The 24,343-nt window shown below is 50.0% G+C and overlaps 1 protein-coding gene across 4 annotated transcripts in view; it reads left to right on the top strand.

Moving 5' to 3' along the window:
* Positions 1 to 24,343, top strand: part of Patr-1 (Protein associated with topo II related - 1) — a 312,386-nt gene that overhangs the window by 769 nt on the left and 287,274 nt on the right. For all 4 annotated transcript variants that reach the window (XM_070527717.1, XM_070527720.1, XM_070527716.1 and 1 more), the window contains exon 2: positions 629 to 725. In XM_070527717.1, the coding sequence (XP_070383818.1) occupies positions 629 to 725 (97 nt within the window). The remainder of the gene's footprint in view (positions 1 to 628; positions 726 to 24,343) is intronic.

Raw genomic sequence — 24,343 nt, 5'->3', positions numbered from 1 at the left:
AGCGCCAACTACTAACTGGTTTATTGATTGGAAGGACAGACGCATCATAGGGCGCAATTTTTTGCGCACGCCCAACCTGAGACGCAAATGTCTGCCGTCACAGGTCAAGCTTCAAGCTGGCATGAAACAAGCCTATCTTTGCACATTATAAGACGTTTGAAGTGTAGCTAGCGCACTTGCACAGAATATTAACACACGAAGTATGGCTCCCGTGAGCAGGCCTTACAATATAGTTATGTAGCCAATGATGTAGCTCACGCGCATTGCAAGGCCTGCTAATGCTAGCCTTGCTTCTCGTGTGTTAAAATTCTGGTGAACAGAGGCAGCAAAACAGTACACGAGTTCATGGAGGCATATTTTATCAGAAAGGACTTGCGTGCGTTAGCGACACTTCGATTGCATCACTAATTGCGTTTGATTGCGGTAGTAATTTACTTGTTTTATTATAAACCTACGCTGGCACATTTGCGCTTTGGTTAAGCGTGCACGAAAACTTGCGCCTTATTTCGTCGGTGCTGTTCCTGCATGTGTCTCCTATTGTGCCAAAATAAGTAACTGACACCACCAACTTGCCCAAGAAGATACTTTGAATGGAATATGTTCTAAGTGATGCCTAATATTTATCCAGGGGTTGCAACCACTGAGTCACGAGGAGGAGCTTCTCACGGCTGAAGTCGAGGATGACTACGATGCCCTCAACGATGAGACTTTTGGAGGGGGTCTCGGTGAGTTGCAAGTTCTTAGTGATGTGCCATCATAAGCTAGCGGAATCGCGAAGGAAAAAATGAGGCTACACACAACAAGCAACTAATGCGTTTCAGTGCAAAGCAGAGAAGTTAGTAAAAGCAAAGTGAATTGTTCAAAAATTCAAATTCTTCGTCATAGAGTACCAGTGATGTGTGGCTAACACATCTCTCAGCAAGTCTCTTGATATTAAATTATGCTGTTATGTCATGTGAGCTAATTTTGATGAGTAAACAAAATCGATGCGTCATGATAAGATAAGATAAACAGATAGTAACAGCAGCAAAATAATGAAATCAAGAAACAGCAAAATTCGAGCCATTTCAAAGGGTGATCTGTTACAGCGGTTTTGAATTATGATGCATCGGCTAAGGTGGCAATAGAAGAGGGAAAGCAGTTCCACTCAGAACAGGTTTCCGGCATAAAAGAATGCAGGAACATGTCAGTGCGACAAAGAGGAACAGCTACCTTATTGCTGTGATTGATACGGGAGGATAAATGCACTGGTTGCGAAATGAGTTGCTGAATCAATGAACGGTGATGGAACACTTTGTGGAATAAATCAAGCTGTTGAAGGTGAATGAAAGTAAACGTGCCGGACTTAAGGTTTAGGAAGGTTCAGGGACGATTTCATCTGAGAGACACTAGCGGTACGTGAATAGTTCGACATAATGATAATGACAAAATGTATTTATTAAGGGATGGCGCAAAGGCCTATAATGGGGAATAGGAAGAGGAGTGGGGAGGCGTATTCGGAGCCGTCCTAGAAGCTGCGCGTCCTTGGCAAAAGCCAAGAGCCAGTCCAGAATGGCCCTGTTGGAATCCATCGAGCCAGTTACCGGTCTAATCCTTTCCTCGTAGGACGACACTTGCACCGCCCTCATGTGGTGGTCCCGCTGTTGAGCGTGTCGCTGGCACTCCCAAAACAGATGGGCTGCGGATGGCCGTGTGGCCATGTTGCAGTCAGGGCACCTGTGTGGCGTCTGGAGCGCTTCTTGGTCCGCGGAGGCTGTGGGATGGCCGGGTTCCTGCGATGGAAGAGAGTTGGGAGATGGAGATGGAGGGCATCTTTCCCAGCGTGGCCGGCACTGTCGCCACCGCTCCAGCACATTTGGTGTGTGGACGAAGCCGGAACAGAGCCTATGCAGCAGCACCTGCCCCGACCTGGGAAGACCTGCTGGAAGTGGGTCTGGGTCTGAGGGCGCACTCGCACGGAGTTCCTTCTTGCGTCGGTTGGCTGCTGCTCTCAGAGCTCCGTCTGGGTCATACGGGGCTCCATTTGTCATGTTGCTTGTGCTGGTTGTGAGGGTTTCTGAAGGATCCCGGAAGACGATGCGGTTGGAAAGAAGGGCGCGCGCCGCCTCATGGGCTCTCTCATTTCCCTCGATGCCCTGGTGACCAGGAATCCAATGAAGTGTTGCAGTGACCCCTTGGGCCTCCGCATGCCTGAAGGCCTGCTTGACGAGGAGTGCTTCCGATGATGCTGTGTGGCGCGACTTGCAGGCATGCAGCGCATACTGAGAGTCAGTGTATATATCCATGTGTTTTGCTTGCATGGTGCTTGAAACTCTATCTAATGCCCAGACTATTGCGCGGAGTTCAAGTTCCATTGGGTCGTCAGCATCAGCAGTTGTAAAGGTAGAATGTGTCTCACAAGAACCCACTACGTGGTAGGCGACTGCTCCTTCGCTGGTGCGTGGGTCGAAAGCTGTGTCAGTGTACACTTGTTCATGGCTTGGCGGTGCGTCTGCCAATGTCTGCACATGACGCGCAGCGAATGCTGCCCGGCGGTGCGCATGTTGGGCGCCCATGTTTCGGGGCGTTGGTGTAGTGTCGACGACAGCAATGTCATCCCACGGTGAGATGTCGGATGGCAGTTGTGGCAAAGTTGATATATCCTTTCCCATGTAGGCCAGTAGAGTTCTGCCTTGTCTGGTGTGCTTCAGGCGTTCCTCGTGTCCTGCCTTCGATGCTTTGATTGTTGCATAGAGTGTAGGCAACTTCGCATAGCAATGTAGCTCCTCGACACTTGTGTGTTTCGGGAGCCCTGTGATAACACGGAGAGCTGATCTGTGGAGTACCTCTAGCTGTGTCCAGTGCCAAGCAAGCAGGTCATAACAGCGCGCTTTGTATATCGCTCGGGATGTCAGCAAAGCACTAACAAGCTTTCGGCATACGTCGGTACCAGCACCGCCCATGCGGAAACAGATTCGTTTTATGAAATGCAGAGTGTTGTGCCATGTCCAGCGAAGGTCTGTGCGGTCAATAGGTATCCCGAGAACGCGCACTGATTTTTCCGCTCGCTGCAGCGTTTTGCCTGCGAGAGTGAGCGTGAGGGCTGCTTCGTGCTGCACTGAACCTCAGATCACCACATAGGTTGTCTTCTCTGGAGATGGCCGCATGCCAGTTTGTGGCTGGTAGTGGTCAATAACGTCAAGTGCCGCCTGCAGGGTCTCCTGCTGCTCATCAATTGGTCGTGATGCAGTCCATAACGTGATGTCATCTGCGTAAATTGTGAAGCCCAGTTCGGAAATAGCCTCCAGTCGCTCAGCCAGGCCTATCATAGTCAAATTAAAGAGGAGGGGTGATAGTATGGAGCCTTGTCAAATTAAAGAGGAGGGGTGATAGTATGGAGCCTTGTGGGACTCCCACTATGTTTGGGTAAGCCTTCCCGACGTCTCCGTCTACCCGTATGGAAAAAGTGCGATCTTGAAGGAAGGAACGCACAAAGTTGAGGGGGTGGCCCATCATTCCGTGCCTCTCAGCTGCCTCGATCATTGCCTCATGCGTCACAGTGTCAAAAGCTTTACGGAGGTCCACCGCCACCAGGACGCTCGGGTGTCGCTTTGCGCGACCGACTGTCTTTCGACGCCGTACTCCCTTCCTCACAAGTAGGAGGCTGTCATGAGTGCCAAGGTTTGGTCTAAACCCTGTCTGTGCTAGATGAAAGCGACCCTCTGTTTCTAGAAGGTGAGATATGCGTGTCAAGGCCATTCGCTCTGCCAGCTTACACGTAGTTAGTGTTAGAGATACAGGGCGCATGTTCGACAGTACATCTGGCTGTTTTTTTGGTTTTGGTATGGGTGTGACTATCGAATGCTTCCATCCTGCCGGGATTTCACCGTTGATCCACACTTTGTTAATCTCCTCGAGAAGTTGTTTTTTTGCGTATTCTTCCAGATTCCTCGGAGCCGCCCACGTCACACCGTCATAGCCTGGCGCGCTGCGCGCGTTGATGGAAAAAAGTGCCTGTTTGAGCTCGAAGAGTGAGAATGGGGCCTGGATGCCCTCATTGGTCACTGGCGGCGTTTTCCGGTATATGTCGACGTTCGGGGGCGTCGATGGTTGGGGAAAAACGTGTTCGCGGCATCATCTTGGAGTTGGCCAACTGACTGGCTAGTTTTGAGCAAGACGTTTGAAATAGCGCTGCATGTTTTACGCTGACCTGTCATAGCCTTGAACGTGTGCCACACCTTGTGGAGGCCAGTTCTTTCGTTGAATGATGAGCAAGCAGTGCTGGCTCCAATGTTCCTGATACAGGCGCTTGGCATATCTTCTAGCGATGGCAGTGCGACTTCGAAGTCGCACACGGTCGCGATGTCGTCGGCCATTGGCTTCGTACGTCAACTGTGCTCGCTTGTGCGCATCTCAAAGGTTTAGCATATGTATGACTGGCGCCGGAGCATCAGCCCTCACCTCAGTCTCAGTAGTGGCCTTACACAGGGCGCGTGACGCCCGCTCCCGTACGGATGAAGTCTTGGGTTGCTCCGCAAAAGCTCTTCTGTAGACATCCCATCTGATCATGCGCACAGTGCGCCCGGCCGCACGCTTTCGTCCCATGTTCAAAGTTATCCACAGTGGATAGTGGTCGCTGCCCCAGGCGTCCGGATCGCATCGCCAGTCTTTCACGTAGGCTGGTGTGGATAACGTCAGGTCTGGGGTCGTGTTTCGTTGTCCACTATGCAGGGCGGCGCGGTTGGGGTAGTCAGTGTCATTTGCGAGCACTAAGTCAGCTGACTCCGTGGCATCTGCGAGTGCCATTCCGCGGGGCGTGTGATAGTCATAGCCCCACTGCGGATGCTTGGCGTTGAAATCGCCGCCGATCAGGAAGTCGTTGTTTGGGTAATGTCTCCACAATGTGCGAATCCACGTGAATGAACCGCGTGTATGGGAGCTAACTTCAGGGCGCATGTATACCGATACCAGCGCTGCATTTCGCTTTGCAATCGTACAATGGACAGCCACCACCTCCTGCACGGCAGTCGATTACTGAGAAGTGTCAATCTGTGTTTGCGGAATGTCTGTGCAGACAAAGACAGCCACTTGTCCCTGTATTACAAATTCTTTGGCTGCACTGGCAATACCATTGTGCTGCGGGTTTCGGTGTCGTTTCCTGTTTCTGTGCTCTATTGACGGTTGGTAATAACCATTGAACTGTCGTAGGGTCCGATCTGTGCCATTAGTTTCTTGAAGTAAAAGCGCAAGGGGGCGTCCGACACAGTCAAACAAGAGGTTCAGTTCTGTCGCGCAAGTGCCAAGCCCTCGGAAGTTCCACTGTAAAACGTGTGGAGTGGGACTGTCGAGGGCTGTACGCGAAGCCGGGTGGCTATTGACGCGAGGCGAAGAGCTGTTGGAGCGAGCCATATTGTCGTTGGAAGTGCTTCTCCTGCGCTTGGAGGAGAGGGTGCAAAAGTTGTTGTACCAGCAGAGCCAGGTCTGTCTGCTGTGTGACCCGCCGTGGTTGCTCAGTGGCTATGGTGTTAGGCTGCTGAGCACGAGGTCGCGGGATCGAATCCCGGCCACGGCGGCCGCATTTCGATGGGGGCGAAATGCGAAAACACCCGTGTACTTAGATTTAGGTGCACGTTAAAGAACCCCAGGTGGTCGAAATTTCCGGAGTCCTCCACTACGGCGTGCCTCATAATCAGAAAGTGGTTTTGGCACGTAAAACCCCATAATTTATTATTTATTATTATGTCTGCTGTGTGGTAGTAGACATTGTTTCTTGCATTTTAGTGAGCTCCTGCAGATTGCATGGCTGCTGCTGTCGCTTGGCACGAACACGTTCGAGCAGTGCTGCATGCCTTTTTTCGTTCTCTTCTAGTTTCCGCCGCAGTTCGACGTTCTGTCGTGCGAGTTCTGCAATCTCAGCTTCTACACTGTCTTTCGATGTATCAACCAGCTGCGATGGTGAAGTAGCATAGGTGTGGTATAAGGTAAAGAGTTCGCCGGTTTGTCTCCACTTGGTTGAGTTCGCTTGAGCGCTGCTGCGTAGTTGAGGTTGCAGCCGTTTCCTGCCGTTGTTGGTTGTGCGCAGTTCTTTGAAATAATCTCGTTGACTGCTTCCTTTATGGTACGTGGCTGCGTTGAGATGTTCTCACGTAAAAAAAACAATTTAATTATTGGGTTTTACGTGCCAAAACCACTTCCTGATTATGAGGCACGCCGTAGTGGAGGACTCCGGAAATTTCGACCACCTGGGGTTCTTTAACGTGCACCTAAATCTAAGCACACGGGTGTTTTCGCATTTCGCCCCCATCGAAATGCGGCCGCCGTGGCCGGGATTCGATCCCGCGGCCTCGTGCTCAGCAGCCTAACACCATAGCCACCGAGCAACCACGGCGGGTAGTCTTCACGTTCAAGTAGCTGCTGCGTTAATTTGACGTCATGGCACTGGACGGTTCTAGCGCAGCTTCTCGATCGGTATGCGCCGTGCCTTCTACGACGAGAGCAGGGCCTTGAGTGGAGTTTCTTAGCAATTTTTGCGTCGGACTTCAGTTTAGCTGGACACTTCGGGTCAGTCGCCGTGCGACCTTCTTCTTCACAGTTGCGGCATCTGGGCGTCGTCTGTTTGCATTCATTGCCAGTAGTGCTACCTTCGTGTGTCTTGCCGCATGTAGGACATACCGCTTCGTGCGGACAGACATCCTTTTTGTGACCATAGCGATGACAACGATTACACATGATGCTTTTAGGTTTGTAAATTGAAACTCAGGTGATGCGGCCGTAATACACTACTCTGTTAGGAGGGTGGCGTCTTTCAAAAGTCAGTAGACATGCCCCACGCTTTCCCATTGGGAGCGCATCAAGGATACGTCGGTGCTCGCAGGTCAAGGCTGCCCGGAGTTCAGCTTTTGTTTCATTGCAGTCAACGTTGTATATAACACCTCGGCACATGTCTCGTCCGAGTGCCTGATACACTTGTGCTGGTATCTGTCCGTGGTTCACGTCTAGATGTGAAAGCTTGAGAAGCCCGTCTGCTTGCCTCTTGTTGTGAACGAGCAATCTTATGGTGTTAGATGCTGGTTGCAACGTGTACGTCAAAGGCTTGGTGTTGACAGCAGCGGGTGTGGCCATCACGAAGTTGCGGTAGAGGTCCTTGCCTGGTACACTCGTGAGCGCCACGTTTACCCGTGGTTTCACGACTAGCACAAAAGTTTCTGGCGGTGTTTCCTTCTCGGGCTGCGTTTGGTTGTGCTTACAGCGTTGCACTTTCCACACTCCTTTGTCACCATACTCTTCAAACGTGTCCTGGGAGTGGGCTCCAGCGTCTCGAATTGTCTCTAGCTTCTCAGTTGAGTTTGCGTAAGAAAACAGTTCTTAGTTTTAATGCAGTCTCTGCTTGACGTGGCGTTGTCACATCAGACTGTAGGCTTGAGGATGTCGGTGGTGCTTGTGTTTGCATGTCGTCTTCGTCACTGAAAGGGGCGGAAGCGTCTTCGTAGGTCGATGACGTGAAAGAGTCGTGTCGCGTTCGTTTTGATACCGCACTGGCCATTGTTGACAGACTTGCAGAGCGGTCTCTATCACGACGGTGGCGGCTGCGGCTGCGTTAGTTCGGTTCCCTATTGTTCTTTCGTCTTTGGCGCTCGCATCTATGTTGTTGGTCAGCGGTAGCATGCCCACAGCGTTCTTCATGCAACCCAGCAGAGTGTTCTGTGGCAGACGCTTCCGGAACGCCTTCGGGATGTGGCGTGTAGCCGCTTTCTGGCCTCAGTCTTGGGTAGGCGTCATCAAAGCTGATTGTCCCTGGCGTTGTTCATGGTCATCAGATGGAGGTAGCTTCGATGACCCGGGCTCGGTCATCAACACAATCGTGGCCATGCATTAGGCTTAGCAAGGCCACCCGCTGGCGCGTAAAAGCGGCCGCAAAACGGCCAGAAAGCAACGCACCTTTCCGAGGCTTGTCTCGACGTGTGGCTGAAGCGACACCGATGAAGGGGATGTGCAACAGAAGATGGTGAGACGCGAACAGCGCGCGTAACTGTCGAAAAGAAACGGAGCGCCAGGAAAAGACGTGCACTCGCATTCGAACCGGAAGTTGATCTGCGTTCAACATAATAAAATGGGCTGACCGATTTTGAAGGAATTCTATGGATTGAATGAAAGTGCGGTGAGCCGGGTCCCAAACTGCACGCGCGTATTCAAGTTTCGGACGGATTAAAGTTTGGTAAAGCAATAATTTTAGGTGCTGTGGAGCTTTGAAAAAATTGTGTCGGAAATAACCGAGAGTGCGATTTGCATTACCTATGATGTAGTCAATGTGAGTATGCCATGACAAGTCATCAGGTATGTTGACACAGAGATACTTGTAGGCAGACATGTGCTCCAGTCCAATGCCATTAATTCTGTACTCTGAAGACGTTGAGGCATTAATGCCTTGCGAAAATGTCATGTACTTGCATTTACTGGTGTTAAGAGTCATTGACCATTTATTGCACCATTCAGACTTTATTCAGGTTAGATTGAAGGACAAGCGTATCATTAGGGTTATTTATTTCGTGATAGATAACGCAATCGTCTGCAAATAGCTTTATACTAGAGCTAATGTTATCTGGAAGATCATTTATATAGATCAGGAATAGTAGTGGACCTAAAACGGAACCTGAGGGACGCCAGGTTCAACAGAACATGGAGAAAAAGCGTGATTTTTAGTGATAACATATTGGGTTTGGTTAGATAAAAAGCATTAGATACATTTGAGGATGTTCGGGTCAGTTTTCAAGGTGCTAATTTTTAGTAGTAGTAGTTGATGAAGTACTTTGTCGAAAGCCTTAGAAAAGTAAAGAAAAATACCATGAAGAAAGGAGCCTCGGTCTAGAGCTGCTGCGATGTGATTACTAACAGAAGCTGTGTTTCACAGGAATAGTTTTTCCGGAATTCATGTTGGTAGGAGGTAAAAAAGTCATTTGATTCAAGATATGAGACTAGATTAGAGTAAATTACATGTTCTAAAAGTTCGCACGGGATACTAGTTAAAGAGATCAGTCGATAATTGAGAGGAGAATCCGTGTTCCGGACTTAAAGAGTGGTACCACTTTCCCGGCCTTCCAATCTGATGGCAGCTTACTACATTCAATGGAATGTGTAAAGAGATATCACAGGAAAACTGAAAAGTAAACTTTTGTGTTCTTCAGAAACTTCACGTTAGTTTCATCGTCACCACATGAAGACGAAAGCTTTAGTTTCTCTATTTAGCTATTCCTGCAAAATCAACTACAATTGCATCCATGGGAAAGAAATCGTGATTACGCAGCTGCGGCGTGACAATGGCAGTTGACTTTGTGAACACACTCGCGAAGACGTCATTCAGGACAGTACAACATTCCTAATTGTGCAGCACGTGTCCTGCAGAGTCAACAACAGAAATGGCACGACTTTGTGCAGTACAAAGTTCCAGAACTTGGAAGGGTTGGTGGAAAGAAGAGAAGGGAGTGTGCCTGTATGATAGCAATGCGATAGGAGCACAGACTATTATGATATACACGCCAGCGAGCAAGACTGTTTGTCGACTTCGCAAAATGAAAAAGACGCTTTCTTTTGTACAGTAGCCTCTTTAATGGTGTGTTAAACCAAGGTACCCATTGTTTACCTGAAATTTTTTGTAATGGTATGTGTTTGTTAATGAGACTTGTAACTTTATTTTTAAAGGAAATCCAGTTCTCTTCCACTGTACAATCGAAAAATGTTTAAATGCAGTCATCTAGAATAATTCAAGCTCCTTATTAATTGAGACATAATCTCCCTTTTTCTCATTTCTAAACATTTTTGTTTTCGAAGGCTGGCGCGTGTTGCAAGTTGTTATAACGAAATGAATAAGGCTGTGGTCGCTTATACCAGGAATGAATGAAATCGAGTGTACAAGTCCAGGTGCTGTTGTTAACATGAGATCAAGAATGTTAGCCGATGTAAGACCAATTCTAGTAGGCTGGGAAACGATCTGAGTGAAGTTAGTCTAAGCACAAGGCAGCAAAAGATGAAACACCAGGTAATGTTTTAGATACAACTGGGACAGGTCTAGACCAGTTAATTTTAGGCATATTGAAGTCACCCAAGAAAAATAATGGAGAGCGCGGGAACTGTAGAACCAGATAATTAAGCATGTCATGTAATTTTTCACAGAAATCTGGAGCAGCATTTGGCGGGTGGTAGCATGCGAAAAAAAGAAAATTCGTGTGGTTTAAATAAATTTAAACACAAATAAACTCCAAGGCTGAGTTAGTTACAATCATATGCTTTACAAGGTTATCGGCCACAGCAATAAGCATCCCACCACCATGTTTGTCACTGCAATCACAGCAATAAATCGCATACTTTTTTTCACATTCAAATAGCTCAGAGCTGTCACTTCTTGACGATTACCAGGTTTCAGTAAGTAGAACTACATCAGCGGAGCACGTGTCCAAGATTGATGACAGTGCCTCACGTTTATTGACAATGCTTTTAATATTGGTAAATAAGAAAGATACACCACGGTCAGTAACAGGGCTTTCACTTAGGATAACATCTGATTGTCAGAAGCCACTGTCAATCTGTCCATCTGTCAAAACGGAAGCACTATTACCAGATTCAAGGTCGCAAACACGGTCGGAGCTGAACAGTCAACGTAGCATATTTTCCCGATGTAGAGCTAAATATACCGGATTGAAAATTGCTTTCCAGAAGATTTGCCTTAATCAAACAACTTTTTTGTCACTGCACTTTAGGTTTAGGTTCATAGTGGCATGTTTGTTAAATTAATTTTATTTATCAATATTGTCAGCTTTTTTCAGACTTTTGAACCTATAGGTCACAAGGTGTGTGCTGGAACATTCTGAAGCAGCAAATATGAAATAACACATACAAGATACGAATACAATTTTAATACATGATGCAACGTTCCTAAAGGGAAATTAAAGAGAATAATGATTTGACCTGTTTTAGTTAATTACATTACTAAATAAAGTCACTCTTACCACAAAAGGGTGCTTCATAAGCCAGAAAAGATGTAAAAGAGGAAGATTGAAATTCCCCGCACCATCTTGCTGTGACGTCATGGATTCTGTTTGTGCCTAGTTAAATTTGATTGGTAAATACATAGAGACTGCATTGTATACTAAAGTAGCCAAAGACTGAACTTGGGAAGCTTTAAAAACATTTATAGAACGATAAAGGCCGAAATGTGAACAACACTATGAAGTTGTGACATCACACTCATGTACTGGCCCTAGGGTTTCGTTGCGAAAATCAAAAATGGAACTTTGACCATCATTTTTCGCGCTGAGTCTAGCGAAAACAAAACCTTTTGACCGCCCATACTACTAAAGGGTAACGTCAAAATGTTTTTTTTAGAATCGAAGTAGACAAGTAGCATTTTCTTCCGTCTTATAACCTAATAAAATTATCTTTTTAATACGAGTAGTTGAATACTATTGACATAAATTATGATGAGGAGTGCCTTCGTCATCGGGCTGGTACCGGAATGTCGCTGGGGGGTCTCAAATCGTGTCATGCATTTACCTCAATTTTATGGTTACTAAAGCTCTGTTCGCAATTATATTGATGCCTTAGACGTTCTAGAGCATTGCTCTATCACTTTACATTAACTTCATGGTAACCTTGAGTGTCCTTTTAAGACGTGTTAAAACACCTGGCCATGCTCTCACTGTCCTACTAAAGCAGCATTCCCGATACCAATGCACAAACACTACAACCACTAATAGCTAATAGTCTTGCGACTTTCATTCATTCTTTTTGCCAGTCATTGGCCCTTTGTTATAGCCTTCTCTATAGTATTTATTTCTCACTTTTAGAGTGCAGCTCTTTGGCCCCCGTTCTTGTGGGGAGCATCGCCGTTGTCCCTCGTAACAGAGCGAATGAACGCAGGAAAGAATGAAAGCAAACACAAAGCACAGTGGGAGATGAGACGCTGATAGTGAAGAGTGTGAGGAAGAAAGCGGAAGAGGAGAGTGTGGTTAAAGTGGGAGAAAAGTGTAGTGCCGTGCAAGACAGGCTTTGCGGCAACAATGGTGCCAAAGTAGCGTGCGTTGTATGTATGGAAACAAAGCGCTGCATGAGTGAAGGTCTGTTTGCGGCAGCTGCTGTGAATTTTGCCCATGCGTCGCCCTTGTGCCTCCTCTCGCCATCTTCCGATTAGCGAGGCAATTACTCCGCACATCACTCCGTTTGCAATGTGCCGCACAAGACAGATTTGTGCCAACCAATATATCGCAAAATGAAAGCCCGTATACAGCTGCACTCAAATTTCGCATTAGGGAGTATCGTAATTGTCAGCAAACTTTTTCTGCATTTTTTTTTTTTGCTGTGATCCTTGTGCATAAAATATCGAAGGACCATACCTGCTAATTATTTAGTGACGCATGGTCAGATTTTTGGCACAGATTGAACATTGTCAATTTCATGAACATTCACGTTAAAAAAAAGAATGGGAAAGTTCATACATCTGATGCAATGTTGCCATTGCTTTATTGGAAAATTATACATTGTGATTAAGATTTGATGCTTCTAGTTTCTTAATCCTGAACCACAGCCTCATGTTTTTATTAGCTTCCTACCAAAATGGACGCAAGTACGACCCAGTATTCTGAATATTGCCTAAATGCGGCCACATTACAAGGAAAAGTATTAAGCACACACGAATTAAAATTTGTAAATGGAATTTGTGTGAACTGTACTGTATCTGAAATTCAGCTTTCAGCAAATAGTTGCGGAGCTGGTTACAACACAAGTTGCTATACTTTTTGGCAATGTGCGGAATTTTGTGAAAGTAAATATCCAACATTCTTGAGCTGTGCCTAGGAAGTAGATGAATATGTTCTAAAGTTAACAGTACAAGTTGCAATGCTGTAACTGCAGTAGGTTTTGCAAATTATGGTCACAGCTACTCGGACCCAGTTAGAAAAAAGTGTATATCCTAGGCTTATTCTCAGGCATTTACTGTTGAAGCTGACATATCCACTCGTATATCATACAATATATATTTAAGATCAACAAGTATTGAGCTTGTCATTGGTATATACGACAACTTCATGCGACAAGCAGAGAGCCACTGTGGCTACTGTAAAGGTACTGAAAACAGTGTGTTTGTTTTGCCGGAGCGGAGCACCTTAATCTGTGCACATCTCTGCAATGTTGGTGCTGGCCAACAACATTGCTGGTTGGGCTTGGTTCAGTGTATTTTTGTATCGAATAGGATAATTACATACAAGATCCAACATTAGCCCGAGTGTTGTGTTTATTTTGGGACCTCCCTTTTCAGCTAAAATTCGATAATTATAGATTTTTGCACCCTGAAACAACAGGGAGAATCGGGTTAAACTTGATGTGTCCCTGAATTTCGCCCTTATGTAAAGGATAATTAGAAAACTACAAAACTAACAAGTGCTGCCCATCTTTTGTCAGCTCGTGATCAAGATTTATCATATTATTATGTGGATATAGTGCATACCTCGTTTTTGTTTCACACTCAAGCTAAAACCGGCATAAAGATATATTCATCATCTGCCGGCCTTGAGTGAACAAAAGCTTGCTGATTGTTTAAGACTCCTTTATTCCAATTTGCCCCGCAGGGGCGTCTGCGTCAGCAGGCGTTTGGTGTGTTGCGACGCCACGTACCCTCCCGCGTGTAACCGTGCACGGCTTAGCCGTGTCTGGGGAAAGGGGGATCCTGGGGGTTGAGCCGATGCTGGGTGTTTGGACCTTCAAGGCCCCATGGCGGAGGCAACACGCCCCTTTGGCCTCTGCTTCACATAGACGGCACCTCCAGACTGACCCACCTGGAGGAAACCGGCAGTCGCTGTTTCCTGTCTCTCTCTACCCTCATCTTCGTCTTTCTCTTCTACTTTTAATCTTTCCTGACCTCTCATCTTTTCCATTCACTTCGACTTTTCCTGGCGGCAAGGGTTAACCTTGTGTGGCTGTCCTACCTTGGGTATACCATATTGGGTTATAGTAACGGCATACTGCTGTCGCTGTGTAGACTTGTTTACATGTTCTGGCACGTCCCCTTGTTAGGCTCCGTGGTGGGTGGCAGACGCCGTTGCCAAACAAATCAATTATTTCTATGGGATCCTGGAACCCGTTTTCACTTGATCGTGCCTCGAAAAGGGTACGCACCGACGCAACCTCGCTGTTCTTGCCCAAAAACAAAGAAACATTCCCGAAATTCCACGTCCTTCACTGTGAACAAACATCCACAAAAGCTAGAACAATTTCACCATTCCTTGTGGCCAAGTGTCTAAAAGAGGCCATTGGAGCTGGTTATAAGGTAACAAAGATGGCAAGTGGGGACTTGCTCCTCGAACTAAAAGACAAAGAACAATACAACAGACCCGCACACCTCGTAGGCTTTGGTAACATTCCTGTTTCTGTGAGCGCACATCGAACTATGAACACAGTCAAAGGCGTAGTATCAGATGAAGATTTAATGGCATTGAATGAAGAAGAACTCCTGGACGGATGGAAGGACCAAGGCGTAATCCATGTGCAGCGCATCAAAATTAGACGAAATGACTACTAAATCCCAACGAAGCATTTAATACTCGCTTTTAGTTCAACTACTATACCCGAGTCGCTTGAAACCGGCTATGTAAAACTTCATGTTCAACCCTACATTCCTAACCCGTGTCGCTGTTTCAAATGTCAGAGATTTGGTCATGCATCCCAGAGCTGCCAATGGCAGCTTATGTGCGCAAAGTGCGGCACAACCGGTTACTCTGCTGATCACTGCAATATTGATAAGATACGTTGTGCGAACTGTGATGGCAGCCACCCTGCATACTCCAGAGCTTGTGCAGCCTGGAAGAAAGAAAAGGAAATAATTACTGTAAAATTTATGGAGAATATAACGTTCCGTGAAACGCGACAACGGATCTCTTTGCTATTCACAATGAAAACATCTTTCGCTGAAGTGGTGCAACGGGGACCAGCACCACAACGGCATCTGGCAGCAGCCCGGACAACGCCTAGCATGCCAATCGTATCGTCACCTGCCTACGGTGGGAGCAGCCAGGGCTGCCCTGCCATCTCTCAAACTGTTCATGCCGGTGGCCTCTTCAAGCACCGGCAGCAGCCAGGGCACCACAGAGACTACAGGGGTCTTGTCGACCTCCGGCCCGGTGGGAACGAGGACTTGATTGCTTGAGGTGAAGTCTACACGACGCACACATCGCTCTCTGGAGCAGGTGTCCAGTGCCTCGCAAGAGGATATGGACACCAGTCGAAGGAGCGGCGAGGTTCTCTCGACCGCTCCAGAAAAGACAAAACACCAATTACAGGGCCTAACAAAGGCCCTGTAAAGTAACTTCACCTGTGAGACACACAGCACAGTTTATTTTTAAACATGGATGATGTCATACAGTGTAATGTTGAAGGACTATTAAGAAACCTTGATGACGTCCAAGAAATCCTCTGTAAGTTTAAACCTAAAGTGCTCTGTGTTCAAGAAACTAACCTAACTTCCAAGCACACTAACTTCCTCCGGCAATACATGACTTTTAGGGAAGACCGCGAGGATGCTGTTGCATCATCTGGCGGTGTAGCCATCATTGCTGACAGAAGTGTAGCGTGTCAGCATTTGAAGCTCCGAACTGACCTTGAGGCCGTGGCCGTTCGAGCCGTACTTTTAAATAAACTCATTACAATCTGCTCTTTGTACATACCACCACATTATCACCTTCACAGACGCGACTAGGAATCAGTAATAGATGAGCTCCCTGAGCCCTATTTGATTCTCGGTGATTTTAATGCACACAGTAGTTTGTGGGGCGATTCACGCTGTGATGCGCGAGGTCGTGTCATTGAACAGGTGCTTTTTTCCTTTGAAACATGTCTCTTAAACATGAAGGAGCCCACATATTTTAACCTGGCCAACAAGTCGTACTATGCCATAGATTTTAGCATTTTATCGCCGACGCTTTTACCCTGTTTTAAATGGAATGTGCTTAACAACCCGTATGGGAGTGACCACTTCCCAATAATCCTAACTACGCCGAAACAAAATCAACTTCCTCCGCAGGTCCCTCGGTGGAAGGTTGACTCAGCAAATTGGGAACAGTACCGAACTCGTACACAGGACTTGGACTGTGATGTCCGGTATAACCATAGATGACGCTGTTGCATAATTGACAGCTTTTATACTTGATGCAGCATGTAAATGTATTATTTAAGCGAGTGGCATGGGTTCCAAGCGGCGTGTTCCCTGGTGGAGCGATGCATGTAGGCAAGGTCGGAGGAAACAGAACAAAGCGTGGGCGATGCTTCGCGATTCTCCAACAGTTGAAAACCTGGAAAACCTTAAACATGTCAAATCCCAGGCAAGGAGAACGCGCCGACTAGCAAGACGAGAGAGTTGGGCGAAGTTTGTCAAGCACCAACTCGTACACAGATGAGAGAAAAGTATGGAATAGAGTGAAAAAAGTTAATGGGCAACAAACATATTTTCTGCCTTTAGTAAATAGCCACAGAGACAGCCTGGGAGATCAAGCCAACTTTCTTGGCACACACTTTGAACACATATCCAGCTCCTCACACTACTCCGAAGAATTCCTAAAGTTCAAAACACGAATAGAGAAGCAAAAGTTAGAAAGTAAATGTGCAAAAAGTGCGGCGTACAACGAACCATTCTGCATAGCAGAACTGCAGGCAGCACTAACCTCTTGTAATACATCCGCCCCAGGTTCAGACCGCGTAATATACGAGATGCTAAAACAACTACCATCAAAAACACAGAAAACCCTCCTTTCCCTTTACAGCGTTATATGGTCTTCCGGCGAGATAACCTCTGTTTGGAAGGAGGCTATTATAATTCCAATATTGAAGCATGGAAAGGATCCTTCCTCTTTATCAAGTTACAGACCTATAGCATTAACAAGTTGCCTCTGCAAAGTATTCGAAAATATGATTAACTGACGCCTACTACACTTGCTCGAATCAAACAAATTGCTCGACCCATATCAGTACGGGTTTCGGGAGGGTCGATTCACCAGTGACCATCTCATATGTATCGAGCCACGTATCCGTGAAGCTATCGTTCATAAGCAGTTTTTCGTATCAGTATTCTTAGAAATGGAGAAAGCCTATGATACTACGTGGCGGTTTGGGATATTGAGAGACCTCTCACAGTTAGGTATTGTGGGGATCGCACGCGCATCCCGATATCTCCGGAGCGGCCACGCGGTTATCACGCAATAATCACGTGCTCGCTCGCGGAAAGTAGCGGGGAGAGGGCACCTTCGCCGCTACCGCTGCTCTTCGCGCCTGGCCGCGACGCCGCAGCCCAAGGCACCCCGTTCCCTCCTTTCCCTTGGAACCGGGGAGACTCCCTCTCCGCCGCTCGGGGAGAAGCACTATTCCCCCGATGCACCGTTGTCTTTCGGTTGAGGAGCTTGCGACTGGCCGCATCTCAATTCAGCTGCTGAGACCGCCGCACGCCGTCCCCTTGTTGCGCCCGGCCTTTGTGTGCGACTGACCGCCCCAGGGCCCGAGCGCGGATCCACTCTGGGTGAGCTGAACTCTTATCAGCCTCTTTTGTGGTTCCCACATTGTGCGGTTTGTTTCACCCCAGACGTGCGGAATGCTCTACCGCTGTGGTTTTTGTGTTGTATCTGTATGTGTTGTTGCTGTTGTTGTCAGTTGGTATACTTGTACTTTAAGGTGAATAAACACCTTAGGTCGAGACTCACCCGGTCCCCACTGGCCTGAACCCGCCGTGGTCGCAACTCGCTGCGAACCGCGGGTTAGGGGTCACAGCTCTGACTGTTAGGGCTGCTGCGAAAGTGCTAGTGAGCGACTGCCGCTCCGCCGGCGCTGTGCGATCCAGAGAAGGGTCAGGTGCGCACGCGCGAACTTGAGTAATACCCCTATATTTGGTGCCCAACGTGGGGCCAGAGGTGTGACAGGTTAAGTCTGTTTGTGTGAGTGACTGCCATTACACGAACGAACCATGGCAGCATACGGGACAGCCGTTGTATACGCTGTCGCAGGTTGCTACCAACAGGCAACAATTCGAAGTGGCGGTAACTGCTACCGCTCAGTCATGCCCTGCGGCGAACATTAGCCCTCGAAATTTGATAAGCTTCGAAGTGGGTAGCGCTACACATGAGGCGCTCTCTCCGGCAGGATGTACCCTTGAAGGCGTGAGGCACATTACGTCGAACCCTTCGCCAGAGTTTGCGGAGAGCATGGAGCCACAGCGGCACACTTGCTCGACGCGTCCCGCTCCTGTGCCAGACATTTTTCTCCAGAGCGAGCCTCAGCAGGCACTGTTGCACGATGCGATGCGCTTGATTGAGAGGTTGGCAGGCGCCGTGCAGAACACTCTGCTGACATCTGCCGCCGCTGCTAGACCGAGAGTGAGGGTGGACTTACCCACCTACACCGGGTATCGTGATTCAGTTAGCGTAAACGAATACCTCGATCGCGTGCTGACTTACCAGCGCGCAACGGGGCTGTCCGATGACGAGATGCTGGAACGCGTCGTACCAGTGTCGTTGACTGATCACGCTGCCCGCTGGTTCCGGCTTACTGGCTACCGGTCTAGCACGCTGGCCGAGTTCCGAGCGACCTTACGCGAGGAATTCCTGCCCGCAGATTACGAGCGTCGTCTGCGGCGCGAGTTGGAGCTACGTACTCAGCATCCGGACGAATCCTTGCTTGAGTATGTAAGGGTGATGGACGAACTTTATCGTACCGCTGACCCTACTGCTCCGAACTGCGATAAGGTGGAGAGAGTCACGTGACAAGCTCATCCCACCTTCGCAGCGTACCTAAGAGGCAGCAAGTTCAGGGATTTGGATGAGCTGGCCTCAGAGGCAAAGCGCATGCGGGCGGATATACTCGCCTCGCGCTCATACCGACCTCCACCCCCAGCGTCGAGGCCACTTGAGCCGCGATGCGCGTGGAACGGGGACACTTTTCGCCCTCGTTCCAGTGGAGATGGTGCGGTTGCTTTCAGTGACGGACAACTGAGAAACGGTTGGGACTTATCTGACCGGGCTCTCGACCCGTACACTTATGCCATGCGTGCAGCACGCGCTGCCGATGGCCGAGGTATGCAGAATCGTGGTCGACATGCCGACCCGAGGATGCCAGAGCAGAGCGTGCCTGCAAGGGAGCAGTCGATAGAGAGGAACAACGGTCACACGGCGCGAGGCACTGGACGCCAAGCTCGACAAAGGCCGGCTCTCCTCTGTTATCGGTGGAACCAGCCGGGGCACTTCGCCCGGGATTGCAGACAGCCTGCGAACCGAGAGCACGCGCTTTCGGGAAACGAGCGGGGCCGCCGGTGAGCAACGCTGCATGACCGGCGGCGGTTACAGCGGCGCGAAGTGAGACACATGAACTCCTTGCCCCACTGGCTTGTCGTTTCGGACCACCCAACGACACGCCAGTGCCACTCATAGAGGTTACAGTCACCCGGCGCAGGTTTTTTGCGCTGTTAGACACAGGAGCAAGCGCTTCACAATTTGGCGATGAGGTGTGTGAACATCTCCGTCGGAACGCTATCCGACTGAGAGAGAGTAATGTGACCTTCCGACTCGCCAGCGGCACGGCACACGTGAGCTGTGCTGCTAGGCTTGTGGTGCGGTGGGAGAAACGGGTGATGCGACAACGCCTCGCTCACCTTCCCGGCCTGTCGGTTTCTATAATTCTTGGTAGAGACTTCCTCGCCAAGCCGGGCATTGTTATTGACGTCTGCAATGGAGGATATAGGGAGCGAGCATGTGGCGCCCTGAAACATTTCGTTTCATTTCAAAAAGCGTCAGAGACAACGTCGTTCGATGATGCTTCGCGCGCAGACCGACCAAACGATTGCCCGAAAAGGTCCCTCAGAACGGTTGCGGCCGGGTCAACATGCCGTCCGGCCAGCCGCGCTGAGAAAAGAGGCGCGGAGGGGAACTGCTCCCCTCCCGCACAGCCCATAACCCCCGCTGCGGTGGCACAGTGTGCCGCAGTGAGGGGCGAACGATACCACCCGCTGCTGAACGACTCAAGCAGTTTGTCGGGGGAAGAAGAGGCTCGCCTCTCATCGCTTCTGACTGAATATGACGCCGTATTCACAGAGCGGCCTGGTTGCACTACGCTATACAGGCATAAAATTGAGCAGGCGACGCCTCTCCGTGGAAGTGTAATCCTCGGCCGGTAAGTTTGGCTAAGAGGAAAGCACTAGACAGCGCTCTGGACGAACTGCTCGGTACAGGCATTGTTGAAAGGTCGGACAGCCCATGGGGTTTTCCTGTGGTGTTAGTTCCTAAAAAAGGATGGGACGCCCCGCCTTTGTGTTGACTATCGCCGCCTGAACAAGGTGACACGCAAGGACGCATATCCGCTTCCTAGCATTCCCTCGATCGTATCCAACATAGGCGGAGCGAAGTACTTCACTACGCTCGATGCAAGCAGAGGATACTTTCAGGCGGAGGTAGATCCCTGTGACTGAGAGAAGACTGCCTTCACTTGTCACAGGAGACTTTTCCAGTTTACCCGTATGCCATTCGGACTTAGTGCGCCTGCGACTTACCAGCGCCTGATGGACCGTGTCTTGAGTGACGCAAGGCGGCACCATGCTCTTGCTTACCTGGACGATGTTGTGGTATATACTCGCGTACCTTTGATGGGCACTTACGCCATCTCAGGGACGTGTTGGAGCGTCTGAGGTCTGCGGGGATAACGCTAAACCCGACCAAGACCCAGATTGCAGCGACCCGAGTAACGCTACTGGGGTTTAAACTTGATAACGGACGCCTTCTGCCGTGTGATGACAAGGTTCAGGCATTATTGAACTACCCGTCACCGGCAGACATAGGCGGACTGAGACGCTTTTTGGGGCTGGCGAACTTCTATCGACAGTTCATCCCAAACTGCGCTGTACTGCAAGCCCCCTTGACAATGCTGTTGAGGAAAGGTGAGCAGTGGAGGTGGGGTCCCGAGCAAGAGGAGGCACTGCGCAACCTCGTAAACGCGCTCGTGGAAACCACCGAGTTAAGGCTACCAGACTTGAACAAAGAATTTGTCATTCATACGGACGCCAGCGACCTTGGCCTAGGAGCGGTTTTGCTCCAACAGCACGAAGGTAGCTTTTGCCAGCCGCTCTTTGACTCCCGCAGAGAAAAATTACTCAATGACAGAAAAGGAATGTCTGGCGATCGTTTTCGCTCTCAAAAAATTCGACTACTATATTGATGGAGTCCCATTCATAATTGAGACCGATCATATGGCACTAACTTTGCTTAGGCGCTTAGGAGAGCCGAGCGGCCGGCTCGCGCGATGGGCACTTCTCCTGCAGCGATACGATTTTACCGTTCGCTACAGCAGAGGAAAGAACAACGTTGTGGCGGACGCACTTTAGCGCGCGCCTGTTGACTGTGAGAAGAGTAACATTACTACTCAACTCACCTCGCCCGAAACTGAGCTTGAGAGCGGACTAACCGCTGCGACGATCGAGGTTGTCAGGAGGAGTAACATTAATACCCATCGTGACTCCTCAGTGACTCAGCCTAAGAGCAGAGTAACTGCTACAATGCTCGACGGCGCTGGTCCCGAAGGAAGGGCGGAAGAACCCCCTCCTCAGGACGAAAGCGTGAACCACTTGGACTGCGTCAGTTCAGTGGGGAGCGTGTTCGGCAGAAAGGAGCTGTTAGAGGCACAGCGGGAGGATCCGTTTTGTAAGAAAGTGTTTGAGGGGCTCCGGGAGCCCGGCGGCGCGGCCGCGGCGCACATGTACAGTCGCGGACAGAATAAAATGGACCACGGCGAAGGCGGCCGGAGCGGCTGCGGGGGCGGCGCTGCTATCGCGCTTCGTGCGCTCCCGACGAGAGTACCCCGAGTGACGTCAAACTTCTCCTCCGCACCCTCGCTCTCGCGCTGGCGCTTGTCGCGCTTGATAAATTTCTAGTGCCACGTTCGGCTCCTCTGCTGCTGACGGTCGGGACGAAGGGGCGCGTGAATCGCCAGTAGTTCAGCACTTAGCCATCTAGAAATTTATCAAGCGCGGCAAGCGCCAGCGCGAGAGCGAGGGTGTGGAGGAGAAGTTTGACGTCACTCGGGGTACTCTCGTCGGGAGCGCACGAAGCGCGATAGCAGCGCCGCCCCCGCAGCCGCTCCGGCCGCCTTCGTCGTGGTCCATTTTATTCTGTCCGCGACTGTACGCAGCTGGTATTGCTGTGAGCGCGTTGGATTCCTACCTGCTAGACTCTGACGACGTCCTGCTGAGATACATGCCTGCGGAGAAGGATACACATGAGTCCTTCAAAGCGGTGATTCCACGCACGCTGAGAGGAGCACTTTTACGCTACTTTCATGATACGTGCCTGGCCGGGCATGCGAGTGGCCCCAAGACTTATCTGAAGTTGTGCCGCTTTGCTACCTGGCCTGAAATGAAGCGGGATGTGATGCGCTACGCCCGCTCTTGCAACGTGTGCCAACGCGTGAAGCCGCGTGGTGGACGACCACCCGGGCTCATGCAGCCGATCAATAGCCGAACACCGTGGCAAATTGTGGCATGTGACGTCATGGGACCTTACCCCAGGACACCGAGCGGGAACCGATTCCTTCTCGTAGTCACAGACCATTTCAGCAAGTGGGTGGAACTGTTCCCCCTACGGAAGCTGACGGCACGCGTAATCATGGGAAAGCTGATCGAGGTGTTTACACGATTCGGCTATCCTGAGCAGTTGATAACGGACAATGCGTCCTACTTCACTGCCAAACTCTTCGTGGACTCTTGTGCAGCTCTCGGCATTAAGCACAGGAGAACAACCACGTACCATGCCCAGGCGAATCCCACTGAGCGTGTGAACCGCAACATCAAGCACATGCTAGTTGCATTTGCGGGGACGCACAATGAGTGGGACGCTTGTCTTCCTGAAATTGGATTTGCAATCAGGTCGACAGTGAATCGATCGACTGGGTATACACCCGCCACCCTCAACCTTGGGAGGGAGCTGTTGAGTCCGGTGGAACTTACTCTACAGGAACGAAGCAGCACGGAACTGGTTGTTTCGTCGGCACGCGCCGATTATGCGACTGGGCTGTGCGCGAAGGTAACTGAGGCTTTACGAAAAGTGCGACGGAACCTGAGCACTGCACGTGCCGAGCAGAAAGCGCAGTACGACTGCTCTCATCGGGAAGTTCACTACAAAGTGTGCGACCTGGTGTTGAGACGGAATCACGTCCTGAGCGACGCCAGTAAGAAATTCTCAGCTTCTCTGGCGCCAAAATGGACAGGACCGTACCGGGTGCGAGAGACTGTCTCTTCGCTCGTGTACAGGCTGGCGGACTTGAAATTGAGTCCGATCAGCCGACCGGTGCATGTCTGTGATCTCAAACCCTACTACGACAGAGGGAACAAGTGGCCCGAGGAGAACGCTCTCCCGCGCCCGCAGGCAGCGGCATCGGGTGGCACAGCTCGACGTTCGAGCCCAGTGCAGCGTTATAACTTGCGATCTCGGCAGAACTAACTCTGTCCGGTTCGCGGAGGCTATATTATTGTGCGCGATATCGGACGAAATGCTCCTCCGATGTCTAGCATGCAGGCTTCCAGAGCGAGCACGCGCTTTCTCTTTGGAAGAAGCGAGAGGGGCTAACAGAATTGTCGCAGCGGCAGACCGCCCGTCGGGAGCCGTGCAACAGCATTCAAGCAAGAGGAAAAGACCGTCTCCGCTGTGGGTACGAACGAGCAGGCCGCAAGCAGTCAGCAGTGCAGTTCAGGCAACAGGCGGCGAGAAAAGAAGATCCTCCGGCGGCCAACAGCGGGGTGAGAGGTGCAGTGGGCGACTTCCGGTCCGGAATGGTCGCCGTGGCGCAGAATTAGCCGAACCGCACCGCACAGCTCCGCGACCGAGTTGCGAGCCCCGCAACCAAGCATCCAGCCTCAAGGCCGAGCAAAAGACTTCGCCCGCAAGGACAGAGTGGACCCCTGCTGCGCAGCGAGGTGCAAGCCATCGTCAGGGGTGGGTCGGCGCGCCTTTGCCGATCTTGCGTGCTGAAACCCGCGAAGGTGCGCAACGACAGAGAGCTGTGTCGGAACGAACAGAAAGAAACGCGTTCGCCAATACCAGAGGACAACGAACCCGGGAACACCAAAAGACAGCTGTCCTGCGCCATCTCGAGGCTGGTTCGGGGATCGCGTCAGTCTGGTCGAGGCAGCTAAAAGAAATCCAGGGACTATTTCGCCAACACGGACCCGGCACGTCCGACTAGGCAGGTGACGCCGCCGATACGCAAGGTGACCCGGACCCAGAGGCCTTCTTGCCTCCTACTACATCCCGTTACTGTCAAGCTGCTCCGTGACATCCTTCTACGTTCCGGCCTGGCTCGCGACTAC

Source organism: Dermacentor albipictus, chromosome 10 (assembly GCF_038994185.2).
Source record: "Dermacentor albipictus isolate Rhodes 1998 colony chromosome 10, USDA_Dalb.pri_finalv2, whole genome shotgun sequence".
Classification (NCBI taxonomy): Eukaryota; Metazoa; Arthropoda; class Arachnida; order Ixodida; family Ixodidae; genus Dermacentor; species Dermacentor albipictus.
Note: the sequence above shows the minus strand (reverse complement) of the source record. Positions and strands in the feature narration are given on the sequence as shown.